General features: G+C 38.9%; 1 protein-coding gene across 4 annotated transcripts in view; it reads right to left on the bottom strand.

The window, feature by feature from the left end:
- Nucleotides 1-17,393, bottom strand: part of arhgap5 (Rho GTPase activating protein 5) — a 38,873-nt gene extending 21,480 nt beyond the window's left edge. For 2 of the 4 annotated variants that reach the window (XM_042338030.1, XM_042338028.1), the window contains exons 1-3: nucleotides 16,907-17,393; nucleotides 11,201-15,111; nucleotides 10,250-10,397 (exon numbers count right to left, since the gene is read on the bottom strand). In XM_042338030.1, the coding sequence (XP_042193964.1) occupies nucleotides 10,250-10,397; nucleotides 11,201-14,926 (3,874 nt within the window). In that variant the 5' untranslated portion in view covers nucleotides 14,927-15,111; nucleotides 16,907-17,393. Of the gene's footprint in view, nucleotides 1-10,249; nucleotides 10,398-11,200; nucleotides 15,112-15,842; nucleotides 16,025-16,906 lie in introns of those variants that run through there. The other 2 variants (XM_042338029.1, XM_007893382.2) reach the window with 2 other exon arrangements.
- Nucleotides 17,394-17,975: the final 582 nt, after the last annotated feature.

Raw genomic sequence — 17,975 nt, 5'->3', positions numbered from 1 at the left:
ACTGATGTTACTGAATCCAGAAAGCTTCATAAACAGTCAAGTGTGCCAATTTATAGATTATTTTGCTGCTGATTGAAAGCAGATAAAATGAACACACCCCTCATACAATTGCAGCTTGCGCCAAAAAGCCAAAGAATATGTATCCGCTTCTTCCTCCGTCCGGGATCAAAAATCATCTAACTGATCTGCAACTGCTCCGTAATCATTCCTCATGTTTATTTATTAAGAACGTGCGTTTGTGTGTGAAAACAGCCAGAATACGGTTTCTACTATTTTCCCACTCAGTCTCAGCTCAATTACTTATCAGATGGGCAATATGATCACTGCAATCTTACATTGTTTTCTGGTCAGCGCACAACACTATCAGTCAGCCAAGTCCTTCCTGAGCCTGCAGCATTTCTGGCAGCCTCTTCAACCCACACAATTTATCATTGCCACTAGAAAGGGTGATGTTCACCCAATTTAAGGATTGCAAATGCTTGAACACAGTAAAGCAGAAAGCTTGTATGAAATTTAGTTCAATCTTTGTACAATATACAAATTTGCAGTCTTCCCTTTTTGGAAAGCTCAATTGTTATTTATGTGATCAAAAGACCTACAGCTCGTATTTTCTATACATGTCAAAATAAATCAAGTAAGATTTTTTTAAAAATGGAATGCATTTTAGAAGCGTCACCTCAGAGCACGATAAGATCCATTACATCAGACTTGGGGTTTTAGACAATGTATATAAAAAAGATGATTTACAAATATTAGCATTTTAAAAGAAAAGTTGGCTTTTCAAACTATATTATTCAGCAAGTCCAAAAAATGTCAGTCTTGAAATTCTAGAAGCAGAAAGAGCAGTATAAATCAATGAACAAACAGCCCACAAAGAGGTTTTCCTTTCCTCTACAGCTTTAGGCCATTTAAAGCCCAAGAACAAAACAGCAATAGTATAAAATGGAAAAATTAAGGAAGCCAACACACACAAAATAGAATATCATGGAATAGTGATCTATGACAAAGGGCATCTTGTATAATGATTTAGTGCCGTAGAAATGACCTGTACAAGCATATCAAACATTGATTTAACATGGAGTTCATAGTATTCATCTCCATTTTACTGTCACAATCAATACCAAATGAAAAAAAGTCTACCCACAGGGTCGGATGAATAGCCTACAATGTTTTTCTCATGTTCCAAATATGCCATTGCATGCGAGTTTCCTGCTCCCTCAAAACTCAGCTTGATGAAAAGAATAAATCAACGTCTTTCTTCCATTTGCTCATTCTCTCTCAGGACCTCAAGACTCGCCCATCTCTGTAGTACAAACTACAAACCCAAGCTTGTCATCACTTTATCATAACTGCTTCATTTACCAACTCTTCACTCCTTTTTTTTCAACCTTAATAGCATTTTGCATTAAGGGCTTTGGCCTTAACCAAGGTTCCTCAATAAAAAATGTCCCTGGGGTTGTTGTCACAACCTTGGACAGTGCAAGTAAATGATAGATCTGTGACCAGGAGTTGAACATTTAATTTGTCCAAGGTCTGGAAATTGTGTTTTGATTAGGACAAGAGGTATTTTCCTTTTGAGAAAATGCTGTTTTGAAATCTAACAGACGTGTGGAAAATAAGTCAGTGAAGTAATGCGTTACCAGACACAAATAAGATTCAGCTCTTTTGAAGCAATTAATCTGTGATGGCCTACATACCAGCAGTAGAATACCAGATATACTTGCCTACAGTAAGAGGAGTCTGCCCCATGCCATATTTGTAAAGCTCAAACATTTTACACAATGTCTTCCATATCTTATGGATTTGTTCTCCTTTTGCATTCAGGATCAAGTCCATCACTGGAAATATTTGAACCTCTGATCATCTGGAATACCCTGTTTAAATTTCCTACAATTTCACATTCTTCTCACATTACCTTATCTCATGGTGTGCGCCATATTGAAACAATGGCAGGTCCAACCTATCCCAGCTGTATCACAACCTGCACTGACTGAGACTTTCCTCCTTCCTCCAATAACCTCCAGAATGTCACCGTACCATCTGCAGTCTCCTGCACATACCTTGCACTATTTGCCCTAATTTCTGGATTCAATCAACTCGAAAGTAAACAAAATTAAGATTTCTTTACTCATGAATAATCAAGCAGCAGAGCAAAATATACTGCTATGAACTGTCCAGCAGAGCAAGTCCACCCAATTCACCCAGAGAGATTAGATTAATTGCTCCGGAATACCACTTTTCAGTAAAAGTAAGATTACTGTAAATATACACAGACACTTTATATAAACAAATAACATATACTTTTAACTCTCTTAACACAAGCTGCATCAATAAACACAACTCTACAAAACAGAAACATTTTCAAACGTGGAGAAACACGACAAGCTGAATCAGGAATTTTTTAAAGAATCTGGGTAATGGGAACTTATAAGTACACATGTATCCTATAAGAATATGAATTCTCCTCTCATCGGGCACACTTTCATCTGACATAAAAAGTTCTTTTATCCTCCCGTTTGGAAAAGCTTGTAGCGTCAGAACAGTTACGGCAAATAACTTTCCACTTTATCTACCATTATAGTCCACGTCAAATGTGAAGTGCATGTGTTAATTATACAATGGAGAAGATAAACAAAGTAGCATTAGAGTAAAAATTACAATTGATCCTGAGTACAATGAATTGCTTTGTCACAATGTTATTTTCAGTTTCTACAGGTTAAAATAACCATTAAACACCACATGGGGAAAACATTACCAATTATGCAAATTAAGCACAAGCATAAATGCTCTCATATCTCCCCAACAAATACTGTTAGTTCTTGTTGAAACTTTCCCTTAAAGGAATATACAAAAAAAGACTAATCCTATCACTGCTCCCAACTTCTGTCAGGTGAGAAAGCCTAGGAGCTAAGACAGGCTTAAAGATTTCTAATATTCATGGCCCATTATTAATATAAAAAATTTCCGCTCCAGATATAAACAAGCAGGCTTACATCCCAGGCATTCATGTAGCCCAGTTATTTTTTATTGCCCATAATAGACTTATTATTTCATCATGGGTAAGGTGCAGGTTCCATTTCAAGATTCAACATAAAGGGTTATTTGATTACACAGTCGAAGAGCTTATATGATGTGCAAAATTATAAGTAGTGGTTATGTGGCTCCATAAGTGAAAAAGTAAATCTCTGTAGCGCTCCTACCACAATTCATGTACCTGGATTAGTTTTTTCTGCTATAGGGAATGAATTTTTTTTGATCTTTTATTTGTTAAAGAAGTTAGCATCAGTTATCCTTTGAATACTAATCAAACACTGTAAATGGACAAAATCGACTCCTGTGAACTATACAGAAGTGACTGAATGAATTGGAAGAATACATTACTGGAATATCAATAACATAAAGAGAAAAATATTAACAGTAAGAACACAAGTATGGAATAAGAAAACGCTATTCTGCCAATCAAACACAGTGCTTCCAACACATTCTACCAATTCATACTGGGTCTTTGCCAGCTTTGTGGGCTTTAAAAAACCAGATGAGTAGTCTCATTTGATGCAAAATGAAACCATGTCTTATTTGAAAAGATGAATGCAATGACCACACTTGGAGAGCACTGCCATATTGCCACTTTGGTAACTTTTGCTCCAGAAGAGTGATTGTTGAACTCTCAGCTACAAAATCTTAATGATGGAACAGCAAGAGATTGTGCAGTGTCAAAGTATTCTACCATTAACTTGTACTGCCTTTAGACCTATCCTGACATTTGTGGAGGATAAACAAATGAGGAAGAATGCTTTTATGGTCCAGAATCTAAAACTGGCCGCATTTACAATTAGGTTGTTTTTTTGGTTTACATGTCATATGCCACAAACATTGCTGCACAACGTCTCCAACTGAAATAATCACTGCAATGCCTACGCTAAGTATTTCCAGCAACAAATATATTTTTGTTCCACACAAATGGCTTATAATTCAATATATAGGCTATTGTGATCCAATACACAATGACTGATATAGGGTAAGGTTCCTGAGCGTTCGGTTTTTCAAAAGGGTCACCCTGCTAATGTCTTGTAGAATATAAACTTTTTAAAGCAACGAGCACTCAGCTATGGTCTACACATTAAATTACCAAAGAATTGTGATTTAATTATAGTTCCTAGACTCTTTAAAATGAAATCACAGCAGCATATAAACCTCCTTACTAGGTCTCTTTGAACAGTATTTTTACAGTATAGTTTTAAATTTTGCCACACAAATAAATCAATGAGAAAACACCCATTACAAATGAACTAAAAAAAACTATTCTTCTGACATGCAAGCTGTGCTCACAATACTGTTTGCACTTTCTTCACTTAAACCTTGCTGGATTCCATGACCCAAGGATAACAATGCTGCCTCTGTTGAACGGTAGATCTCATAAAATCCAAATCCTCATACCATCAATTCTGTTAACAGCTTAATCCAATTAAATTAGGTCAATTGAAACAGTAAAAATTGCTTGCACCTACAGAAAGGGCAGCGCCTATAATGTGTAATAAACAGCATTTTTCACATATTATAGTGTCTTCACAACGTGGTGTGTTCTGCAGGCACTAGCAGCACTGCTTGTTATAAGGTAGTTAAGCATAAAAATTAAATGTGCTCCATAATTTATAAACACTTATCAACGTGAAGGAAAACCCCACGATAATGAGTTTGGCCGGGGTGTCAGACCACTGCTGATAAGATTTCCTCCACAAAGTGCAGATATGCTGCACACAGGAAGTGACATCAGCGATGCATATCGCACAATATGTACCAAGTGCCGTCTGCCCTAACCTGACAAAGGAGAAATTGGCCATGTTTTAGTGCAGGAAGCCAGCTCGTCAATGTCAGAAGCAGTATCCTGGCTAGCAGTTTCATAGGGGACCTGACCTGTGCTATAAGCAAGAAAGAACAATTTCAAATAGCACTATGATAGATTGTCCTGTAATGTATTAAAGTCCTCCATATATTATATATATTTATATAATGTGTAATAATTATATTTGTGACTATTTAATATATATATACATATATAAAAAATTTAAACATAAATTCAATTCTGGAGGATCTACTATGAAACTAGTCCTATACATATTTTACCATCTGCTCTGGAAACTAAAACACTAACATAAGATCACATATCAATATTGTGCATGTACCAGAGTTGAAAACAAGAGCAAAACATTTCAAGCAATCATGTTAATCTTTCTGACCGACTGACTAACTTTGCTTTAATCCTGAAATAATCAATTTTTGCTTCACATACTTTTCTAAGATTACAGAAGCATAAATGTTGCAAAGCAAAAATGTTTTAATAAGTATTATAAAACTCAATGAGAAAATAGCACAGAGTATTATTATGCCCTACAGCCAGGCTTGCTGGTTTCCAATTTTCTCAACATCAAGGAAAAAATGAATTCCCAACACTAAATTTTTTTTTAAACATATTGATGATGTATTGAACTACACAAATTGGCAATTTCTATGTCATAAGGTCATCAAAGACATCAGTTCAGGCACGCTGTGAATGCAGAGGCAGAACCTTTGACATTAAAAGCGCTGCCTGCCTACTTCTCATGCACATTACATAAGAACAGATGACCAACTGGGAAGTCGGCCAGTTATGTGGTTAAAAAAGGTAAAATAAATATTGGCATCTGTCCAAATTCAAAACTAAAATTGGAATCAAGAAAATGTATCTATAAGCACACTAAGAGAAAGAAAAGCAAATGGAAATATATTAACTTCAAATAAATAATAGCAGTTGAGAAGTTAACTCCCAATGAAAAGTCAAAGTTAAAAATGATATTACAAGTGGGATTCCCCTCAGAAAGTAAAGTTGACTAAACCTCAACCAGATAAGCCCCCACCTTGGAAACCTACAACATGCTCGCCAGTTACAAAGCAGGACCGGAAAAGAACAAGTTATTGTTGTAAAAGTAACATTGTCACAAAGACTTCCTCTTTGATTTTGGTTTATTCACACCTGTGATGTGTGCGCATGATAATAATACAATAGGGCATAAAGTGAATTATTTTTAAACTTTAATAATCCAAAAGCTCATTTGATATGTCCACAAAGTGGGCAATCAACGCACTTTACAGTATATTCAGTGAAACACTTTTTGAGACGTCTCAACGACCTAATAAGATGCTAAAATAAATGCAAGGGTTATTACTTATTATCTATCCTGCCATTGTTGACGAGTATTATCATCAGATAATCCCACCTCCTTACAAATTTACTTATAGTTCACCACTGTAGCTTTAGAAATCAAACAATAAAATAATAAAAATGTAATAAAAAAATTATGAAGCCGAGTTATAAAGTCAACTCTTGCCCCATATTTAATAAAGACCATTTTATTCACCACTTCCATGGTGACAACCCTCATGTACTTCATCTGAATGACCATTTTTGTATGCAAGCCCAGGCATTTAGTGTTAACAGACTAAAAACAACAGCAGAGGGCATCCTGTTCTGTCACACACATAATTCTAGCGGGGTTACTAATCAGAAACTAGAAGCAGTAATACCGACGAGTTCCCTCCAAACCTCCTTGACAAGGCAAAGTCAATCACAACATCCCAACACAACCTCAGAGAAATAGTCTATCTCTGCACAGACAAGATATTGATCCGGGTCTGTTAAGCTCAGTGTCACACTACACAGAGCATTTATCCAGCGAACCATTAAGGGAGCCAATTGCTTGAGATTTATATTAAATGTTTAATTTCAGCTTTCAACAAATTGAATTATGTTTTGATTAGAATGCATTTTTCAGTAAGAACACCTATATTATTATATAAAAAGTACTTGTTTAGACACCACGCTGGAAGCTAATGTGTGATATTTGTAAAAGGATTTGTAAATAGCAAAGCTGCAACTCTGCTGGGATGTCAATTTCCAGTTGGATGTCAGGAATCTCGATTGGCCACAATCCAAAACCAAACCAGAGCTCGGTGACCGAGCGCAGAGCGATATCAATACCCACAGAGATTTGCAGTTTACAAACGCTTTTACAAATATTACAAATTAAATCCCACTGTTTGACATTCTGAAGTCAACTCTCTTTGTTCACCATAGAGGGATTTTCCCAAAAAGTTCAAATCAACAGAAATGTAGGGAGTTCAGTAAGATCACTGCTGATTTATTGCATTCAATTTGCAACACAATGCTTACCAGTTTTGAAATCTAACTTTACCATTTCAAAATCACTGTAATTTTCTACAATACCTCTAGCATAATTTTGATGCTGGTTACTGTCCAGCTTATAGTAAATTTGAGTCATTAAATTAAATTTTGAGCCCAATTCGTAAAACAATGCACCTATAATAACTTGTTTTACTGCAAAAGATTAAAAATTAACATTTAAAGACAAAAAAATTGAGTTTAAAATGTCTTAGTTATTTCATATTATTTAATATTATTATTATAATATTTACTGTCATTCTGCATCAGTTATCAAAGTTCTTTAATAACACCATGCAAGAGTGATTCAGAGGAGGTAATATAATTCTAGTTTCCCATATCAACAAAAACAACAAAGTTAGAAGGAGCGTCTGGGTTGGTAACAGCATAAAAGGGATATTAAGCAGCAATGAAGCAAAATACATTCACATAATTTTTATGAGCATATCTACTATTAATCATAAAATTACACAAATTACAACCAGAAATAGCATTCTCACTATTCTGCAAAATATCTTTCCAGCAATAAAGTCCATTGCAACACTTGATTAACAAACTGCTTCCTGCCCAAATTGCACAGGATAAGGTCAAGAGTCCTTTTTTTAATATTGATAATTAGTACAGATATCAGATAAGCAGACAGTAAGAAGTATTGATTTTAAAATAATTTTCAATGGGCATTCTAATTTGTTGAAATAAAATCTGGCCTTCTCTCATCTATGATGTAACCATCTCAAGTAAGTCATGTCAAGAAGGCTTTAAAAAAAAGTGATTATGAGAGTTTTCAAATTTTCAATGGAATCTCACTGCCAAAATAGACAATGGGACCTGGAGTTGTGTAGTTGGTAATAATAAGAATAAAAAGAGCATATTTTTTTAAAAAAGTTTTGTTCCAAGTTGAATAGGATTACTAATGCAATAATAAAGCTACTCCTGTATTAGCTGAAAATTGCAAAAAAAAAACTATGGCCCAATAAGCATACATATCCCTGAAGCTACAAGTGGTCTAACGATTACAATATTGCTCATCACAATTAAGAACTAGGAACAATTCTGCACTCTTCTCCCCCACTGTATGTGGCTTGTGTCAAGCAGAAAGTAAAATGAATTCTGGGCTAAAATAAAACTGAATACATGGATTTCCTTTTCACCTCAACTTTTGAAGCAATTAAGAGTCTTTCAACCTGATGCCATCCATCAAAACAGACAGATAGGACCTTGGTTTAGCATCTCATTTAAAGGACGGCACCTCCAGCAATGCAGCTCAATCTCTGCATTAGATTATACCCATCCTCAGAGAAGTTGCCCACAGACATTCATTGTCTATCCTCATCCGTTAAGGATGCTTACTGTATCTCAGGATGAAATTAAATCAACAAATGTTGCACTGTTCTTTCATAAGAACAGACATTGTGAATCTCTGGTTAAAAAAACTAAAAACCTCAATACTTTCCATGGATTTACAAAAAAAAAGCAAAGAGAAATGCAAGCAATGCATTAACTTTCTATTCTTTCTGCATAAAGCAATGATAAAAATTGTTACAACAACAAATTATACTTCTAGAGTGTCCATCACGTCGGAAAGATGTCCCAGACACTATACAGGACATTACATTCTTTTAATCCATGAAAAATTAAAAATTCAGAAACAATATTTTTGAAATTCTGCTTTATCTCATTAAAACGGTGTGGACTTCCTATTACTCTAACCAGGATGTTTTAGAATCAAGTGAAACTGTATAAAGCTTCCAGAACTGGCATCTTAACACTAAACTGATTCAAAAGAAGCTTCACCATTACAAACTCCACAATGCAGTTTCCTGCCACGCTTGGGCAGCATTCCCATGCAGGAATGAAACTTCCTGGACATCAGACTTGCACAGTTTACTATCATCACCTGCTCTTCCAGACAGAAAAATAAAGAAACACATGCTGACACTACCTGACAATAGGTTTTTCTTGCATCTTGTCAAACCACGGTTTATATCAAAAGGCACACATTTTAAACCAATTAAACTAAAATAAACCACCGAAGAACAAGCCTTTCACCTAGTAAGCGTTTAGAAGTGCTTCACTGAAATGTAGTAGAAATCAAAGTGGGTAATAAGGGAAGATACATCACTGGATATAGTCCTGGAGTTGAGGGTGGAGACAAAGAGGTAGAGTTGGGCAACATCAGTATACATGTGAAAGATGATCCCATGGCTGTGAATGATGTCACCAAGGAACAGCATATAGATGAGAAAGAGGGGAACAAGGATAGAGCACCGAGCAATGTGAAATGAGGTACATAAGAGAGAAATCATTACAATACAGTGCATTAGAGATAGAACAAGGAGGAAAGGCGGTGAAGGGAGGATGCGGTGGTCAAAGATTGTGAATGTAGCAGAAAGGATGAGAAGAAGACAAAGAGTTTTTCTGGCCCCAAAATGAAATACAGTGAACTTTCAGGTATCCGGAATTCAAGCCTTGCCAAATCAGACCTGAAACATTTTTGTTTTGTTTAATTTCCACGAATGTAAACTCCTGTCAGTCACCTCTCCTGACACACCAATGCCTCACTGAGCAGCCTCACTGCACTTGCTGGTCTTCACAGTGGCCAGGGATAGACTGAATCACAATTTGAATCCCACTTATGCGCTATCTTCTGCTCACAGGATTCAAACAATTACATTGTCACTACGGGCATTATAATTTCACGAGCACAAAATTCCGGCTCACCTGACTAGATCTCCCTCCCATTAGTCCAGTTAGCCGGAGTTTTAGTGTCGTGCCATTTGTGACTTTGACCATAGCGGTTTTTGTGCTATGTCCGGCCAGAACAAAAAACGGACTGGAGGATGGTGGGAGAACATTTTCTCACAGAAAAGTGGTGGGAGCATAACTGAGAAATAACTCTACATTTCAGTACTTTAGAGAGGAAGGGCAGTTTGAAATTGGGACAGAGACTGGAGAGTTTGGATGAAAAAGAGAATTTTGCATATGGTGAATACTAATAAATACCAGCAATAAGTATTTACATAAATGTCATACCTGTAGATTCTATATACTCCACACATTTTTCAATAAATAATGGCACAGGTTTATCAGGAGTTACTATGTCTTGAAGGGGCACCCCAAAGTAAGTGCTGTCCCAATTTCTTCTAGGTGGTGGTATTTGCTTCTGCACCTTTGATTTATCCTGTTGAAAAATATGTACAAAAAGCAAAATTGTCAATTGATTTAGCTTTCCAATAGACAATGTTCATAACAATCTGAATCTGAAACCACAAGGTGAACTAAAACATTACCTTATTTAAGGATTCCAAACAATGCTTTGTAATCTTATTTGCAACCCTTGAAGGGGTATGACAGTATTCATTAACTTTCTGAAAAGTATCTACAAATGCAACTCTCTTCACTACACCTTAAATATGGAACATTTAACATGTTGTAGACACTGGTCTGGACTGACTCTAATCAGCAGGGGAAGGGAGAGGCTTGTCAGTAAGAACAATAGTTGGTGAGTATTTGCAATGATTTCTATGCATAACACATTCTAATTGTTGCTCTAAAATCTCTCTTTAAATGTTGATGGATAATCTAAATTAGATCATGTGTAGAAATAAGCAGTTTGTTGATTCCAAACCTGATGCATGAAAATGAAAAGCAGATACACAAAACCTGATACTCCAGCTTTAACTAAGGTCAGTCTATTTCTCGTGCACACATCTGGAATAGTTGGGCGAGGGACTTCACCTAAAACGTGTTTTGAAGCTAGTCGACAAATCACATACTGTATTTAATTACAGACAATATTTTCTGAATACCAATTCAAACATTCCCTTTAGTAATGTGCATCTGATAATGTTGAGGAAAAATTTTGCTGTAACAATTTCAAATTATTTCCAACAAAATAGCACTGCATATTATGCAAGATATAGAATTTATAATGAAATTACCATCTGCAAGCAATATAAAATGTAAACTATAAAACAAACTCACCTTTTTGTTTACCTTTCTTTTTGCTGGTTTCTTATCTTTTCGATTTCTCTTGGATTCTTCAACTTCTGGATCAGATGCAATAGCGGGATTATCAATCCCCGCTTTCCCACAATTTTCAGGGGACAGTAAAGGATCTTCCTCACTTCCACGGTTAGGTTTTCCCTTCTTTGGTTTCCATGAGGAAGCCACCGATTCCTCATCACTCATATCAGACCGTTCTCTCCTTCCATAATAGGATCGGGCCTTACTAATGAGCGTCTTAGACCTGTACTTATACTTTGAAGGCTTCCGTATCATTGGCTGCTTTGATAAACGATCAATCAAGCCATTTTCTCCATCACCTTGAGAATGACTTCCTCCTGGTACATTTGGCTTTCTTGCAATCTTTGTTTGCTTGGAATCCTGGGGGGTAGAGTATATGTCATCGTCCTCAGCTTTGGGTTTTATTAGAGCATCTCTTGGGATGGAATAATTGTCAGAAGGATCCATATCATCCAAAAGGCCAAAAGGTCCACGATTGTGTTTCTTTGGGTTCTTACTAATGCCTTGTTCAATGGTTTTTACAAGATTTGGATCAAGTTTTCTCACATCGTGCTTCAAAATAATAGGTTTGGGTTTAATGGGAGGAGGCACTTTGTGGTTGTCATGATTAACAATTGGACTGCTAGGCATTGGATATTCATTTCCTTCAAAATCTGATCGATGCTTAGAGCGATCACTGGAGGATGGAAGCAATTGGACCTCGTCACCAATAGGGCTGTAAGGTGGAGGTGCTTCACTATCGTCCTCCGAATCCGGATAATAATTGAAAGCTGGAGAACTTGCCCGAGGAGACAAGGAGAAGTCTTCACTGGTGTTTGCAAACTCTCTGGTGCTGTCACACATGTATGAATTTTCAATACTATTTTTCTTCTCCAAAGCTTCACTGAAGAATGGTGTGAAGACCTCGGTCTGTCGATGATACTGTGATAAAGAATATATAGCAGTGAACTTTGCAGATATCTCAGTTGCTATGTGCTCACCCTCAGTCATCAGCTCCTTGATTGCTTCATTTTCAAAAAAGTCAGCCTGACTGTCGGTGACTGCCACCAGCTGAACGGGAATAACATCTTGAACTTCTGCCAAGAAGGCCCGGAGCATTGCCATAGATGCTTTTCTCTTTGCTGAATAGACCAGAATATATCCATGTACTAACTCATCCTTCCTCACACAAATGGAAGAGTGGTACGAAAGGATTGTAATCTGGATTCTTTTGCGTTTTTCGCCGATAATCTTTTCAAGTAATAGTGAATTAGTGTGGCCAGGTTGAGCAGCACTACAGAAATGCGATTCCAGGAATGGCGAAAGGATTAAGTCAACATTGAACGGATCACCGCACATGGCACACATCACAATTCTCAAGTCAGCTTCTGAGAGATCCTTAATACTGGGCACAGGGCTCACCATGTTCAAATTATGTTTCAACGATTCAAGCAGACCTCGAAGAGCTTGTTTGATTTGGAATTCGTGAAATTTGCGGGTATGGGTTCCAGGGGGCACGTCAACAAAAGGACACTGCAGCTTATTTGCGAGCTGTTGTCCCTGTAGCTTTAGAATGGGTAAGTTTTTGCCAATGTCTCTCTGATTTGCCAATATAAGTGTAAATGGAAAATTGGCTATAAATCTACCCTTCCTGTTCACGTTGGTTTCATTTCTTATTCGCTCAATGCATTCTGATACACAATTAAGCGACTCAGACGAGTTATACACACAGAAACACCCGTGAGGTTGACCTGCAGTAGTCAGCCCACCCAAAGCAGGAGTATTTGGATCTAATGGCTGAAGATCCAGTTCATAGATCTTGCCATCCAATGTGTACTCATCATCGGTACATTGTGCTCGAATCTCATTGGCTAACTCTTGTGCAAGCCCATCCCTGCCGAGGAGGACAAGACTCAGCTTGTCGATATTGGCACTATCCTGATACATATTTGGGCGGCTGTGGTCAAACTGTATGAGGTTGGTAGAAAGCAGTTGCTCCACTTTAAGGTCCATACAATTTTGGCCACTAAGACAAGTTTCTTTTGTGGGATGATACACGAATCCAATGTGTTTTAACAAAAGTGATTCACGATCTGGTGCAAGTTTATTTAAAGCCCCGTATCTAGGTTCTTCATTCAGAACATTGTTGATTTCACTCATCTTGTCCACTGTGGGTGTTGCATTTAGATCCAAATCATAAAAAAGCTCAGAGTGCTCAAAAAGCATTTCTTGAAATTCCTCTTTTGCTTTCTCAACCATTTCTCTTTGATATTTACCATAAACCTCTCTCCGATCAGAATCAGTTATAAACTTGTACGCTTCATTGTCCATGGCAAAACACAAAACTTCTTCCCAGGGTTTACCAGGTGTTATGAACTGTATTTTCTCAAGATGTTTCTTAAATTTCTCCTTCATTTCAAGCCTTCGCCTCTCAGCAATCAAATGCTGCACGTGATTGTGATAAATCTTTTCTGACTCTGATGTGCTGAGCAGATCAAAAGGAAGTCTCTTATCATTTATATTATCTATGTGGTTGGTTTCATCCCATGGCGTTTTTTCTAGCACAACAAACCAAAGAGGAAAGTCTGGACTTTGTTCCAACATACTCTGGGCCCCTGACCAGTTCAAGTGTTCAATTTCATCAAGGTCAGAGAGAAGCTCACTGAGGGCTTTTGGTAACAAAGCAATATATTCTTCTCGTCGTCTTCTGATATGTTCCTGTTTAAGTTGCTCTATATGCTTAGCAAATGTATTTTTTGCTTTCTTTGTCCCCTCCAGGGTTATGTACTCTTCATAATCATTGTGGTTTTTCAATTTATTACTAACAGTTTTCCACTGTGCATGATAATCTTTTACTGTATGAACAATCAGCCTTTCAAACTTGTCTGCCGATGCAGCAACAAGCTGCCTTTGCTGCTTATAAGCATCCAAATATGGAATAATCTTCGTCTTGCCCCGCGCTTTATCCAGTATCTGGATTAAAGCAGCAAAACATAAGTCAACATTCACGTGAAAACGTGCTGAAGTTTCTACAACAGGCATGTTTTTTTTGTTTGTAGCAAAAGCTTGTACCTCCCGCAAGTAATGATCCACACATTCATCGCATTTTGTTGCAGCAATTACAACTGGCTTTTTAGTTTTAGCTAGCTGAGCAGCAAGGTTATTTATAAACTTCAGCTGATCATCAAACTTCCTATTACAACCTTTGCTCACATCAATGCATAGGAGGAAACCATCAATGGTCACCTTTCCATCTGGCATCTGTTTCTGCTCAAAGTCTTGCTCTAAGCCTAGCTGATCAGTGCAGATGTACATGAGCTTTTCAGCTGACTGCAATTTTGACATTGCTGCTCGTTTAATATAAGGTTGTAAGTTTGTACTTCGATGAGGCAGAAAGGTTTGGTCATCAATAAATTCAGTTTGTTCAATCAGTTGTACTTTATATTCAGATCCTTCCTCACTTGTGTGGTTTACATCACCCCAGTACAAAAAGTGGTCATTGTTGACAACACGTCCTCCAAAGTCAATTGTACTAAGCACAGAGGTATGCTCTGGGTAATAATCATCAGCTTTTGGATGCACATATCTATTGCACAGACATGACTTTCCAACACCGCTTGTCCCCTTCTCCTTCTCTGTCCCTGATAATCCCACCACACTAATATTGTAGGTTGGGGGACGTAGTTCTTTGTTTTTTGCCATCATATTGTTCCACTCATCCCATTACATTTGAAGATGGTACTGGGAAGGATTCCTTATTTTTCAATAGTCCCCACACATATTTGGTAACTGCATCTGCACAAGGTCAGTTCAACTTAAATTCCATTTCCACTGGAAATGCACTTTTCTGCTCCGATCATTTATTTCCATAGTTTCTCAAAATATCACTTCTGTTTAAAATAGGAAAAAAAAGTCAAGTCAAAAATATATGAATTGCTTTAAAAACTGTATGAGATTCATCATGTTATTCATTTTATACAGGACAACTTTATTAGATAAATAACTGATGCATCATGTTTAAGAATTCATTATTATAAATGTTGACAAACGAATACTCAAAAATGGGGATTATTTTCAGTCAACTCAGTACTAACTGTAGCACTTCACCACTGGCAAACCTATGCTGTGTATCTCACTTCCATGTTTTAAACTGGGGAATTGGGAGGAACATGTTTTAACTTTAAAAGCTTACAAACTACCTGGCAATAATAACCAAGTGGAAATCTCATCTACACAGCATCAGAAAATATAAACTCGGAACAAACTAAAATAATAAACAGAGCATTACAAGTGAAGTGTTGGTTATGACAACACGAACATGCAGTATTCTGTTTATTATTTGTGAGGCTGAATTATGCAGTGCCCCCTCCGCCAGATTTGTTTTAACAAATAAGGTTTCATTCTATGTCACCAAGCATCTTGCTTTGGCATACGTCATTCAACATTTCGAGCAGAACTTCAAAATTGTTCTACATCAAGTATGTAAAGTTGTGTAACATTTAAAAATTCACACGTTCCTGGAAGTGTTAAATCCCTGGGCACATTTTCACACGCAGACAACCGAGCATTACCCCTAACCTTTGAATTGACACGAAATAAAATCAGTTGGAACAAAACTTACTGAATGCAGCGAGTTCACCTTTTCGAATTTCACTGCGCTTAAACAGATCTCGATTTTGCAGCGTGTCCCATATACTATAAAAATAGGACTGTATCATCTAACGAACCGCATTTAGTAAATTACACGCATAGCTGCGGCAATTTCACCGCAGAAAGGACGTGTAAATTCCCTCTGCTTCTCTCACCACAATCACGATGTGTGGTAAAAGACCCGAATAGGCTGCAAATGCTTTAAAAGCAAACATTTTATGCGTGGAGACTGCACAGCTGATATTCAAGGGCATACATTTTCTAGATCCACAAATATTTTAGTTTCCCCCCCCCCCCCCTCTCCCCCCCCCCAAAAAAAAACAACAAACCGATAAATTAATCGTAATCGTTCGATGTATTTTTCACGCTCGGGGTACTTTTTAAGGAATACACTTTCGGGAAATTAAACATCGCAATCCACCAAGTGCACAAGATTTATCACTTCATCACTACTGGGCATTTTCATAGAGGGCCCTCACGACCATCCAACTCTCTTTTCTTTTTTTTTAAAAAAAGAGAGATATCCAGGATCGACTTTTTTTTAAAAAATAAAATAATAATAATAAAAAAAATTGAAATAGAAAAAAAAGAAAGGGCGAATCGAAAAAGAAACAAAAGCGAAATGATTTGATTTATTTTTTTTGCCCCCCCCCCCCCGACACCGACAGGCGTTCAACATCGTTAGGGAAGGATTTCGTTAGGTACAGTAGTCGGTTGATTCCCATTTCGGGCCTTACTGGTCTGGACAGGTCAACGGAGCATCCTACCGGCCTGGAAAAAAAGAGAGGGCGGGAGAGAGGGAGAGACACAGAACAGGGAGAGAGAGAGAGAGAGAGAGAGAAAAAAGCAGATGAGCTGAAACATGCCCGACACACACAGAGAGAGAGAGAGAGTTACAGACTAAAAGAGGGGGTAAGAGAAGGGCGGCCCGGGCTGCTGTTGGCGTTTGCACTGTCTGATCCCAATTCCCCTCGGATCACTCCCTATTGTATCCGACATAACGATCCCTGAGGGGAGAAAAAAATCCCCCTTTACCCAACATGGTCGCTGCCAGGCTTTCGCTTCCCGGCCCGGCCCGGCCCGGCCCGGCTCGCCTCGCACTCCCCCCGCTTCGGCTCACAGCAGACAAGACCAGCACCTCGGCACCAGCCAGACACCAACATACGTGGACAACCGCCGCTCCGCCTCGCGAGGTCTCCCCTCCACCTCCTCCTTTTCGCCTCCCCGAACTCTCTTCACTTGAACATTTCTCTCCTTCTCTCCATCGAATAATATGATAAATAAATAAAAAAAGTCCACGGCCGTTGGGACGACGTCTCCACCAAGTTTTTTTTTCTTCCAATCCTCCTCTCGCTGAGTGAGTGAGTGAGTGAGGAGAGAGAGAGAGAGGAGGAAAAATCAAAAGCTGCCGACGGGTCTGAAATGGCGGATACCGTCTGCCTAACTTTTCCTGCTATTTGTCTTTGCCGAAGCAACAACTCGACTCCCAGCGCACACACTCCCTCCCCCGCAGAGAGCGACAGTGAGGGAAAAAAAAACGAACCGCGGCGGCGTCGATCGAGAGAGAGAGAGCAGCAGCAGCAGCAGCTCCCGCAGAGGAGGCAAGGCAGCCCGGCTGACTGACCGCGCATGCGCGAGCGAGCGAGCCGCTCCAGAGGAGCCAGGCTGACCGCGCACGCGCGAGCGAGCGAGCGAGCGAGCCGCGTCCCAGCGACTCGGGAGCCGGCAGGCAGCCTGGATCACTGCGCGTGCGCCAACGTCGCTCCAGCGAGAGAGAGAAAAGACAGGGGACGGGGGCGGGGCAGCCCAGCCGGCTCACTGCGCGTGCGTGCGCGTGCGTGCGTGCGTGCGTTCGTTCGTCATCACGCAGGAGCTGGAGCCGGCCCCGTCGCAGCGGGAGGAGGCGACGTTCTTTTGGGCGTCGCTGATGGTCGATGTTGTCAGGTTCGGGGCGGGTTCTCGCCCGATTCTGGGCGGTGTTTTTTGTTGCACTGAAACTGCGTGGAAACCCCCCCCCCCTCCCCCCCCATCACACCCCCACCGCCCGGGAAGGAGGAGGAGGAGGGGGGAGGGAGGCGCATATAGCGAAGCCGCGGCTCGCGCT

Source organism: Callorhinchus milii, unplaced genomic scaffold (assembly GCF_018977255.1).
Source record: "Callorhinchus milii isolate IMCB2004 unplaced genomic scaffold, IMCB_Cmil_1.0 Scaffold9, whole genome shotgun sequence".
Lineage (NCBI taxonomy): Eukaryota > Metazoa > Chordata > Chondrichthyes > Chimaeriformes > Callorhinchidae > Callorhinchus > Callorhinchus milii.
The sequence above is the reverse complement of the archived record's forward strand: the minus strand, read 5'-3'. Positions and strand labels throughout refer to the sequence as shown.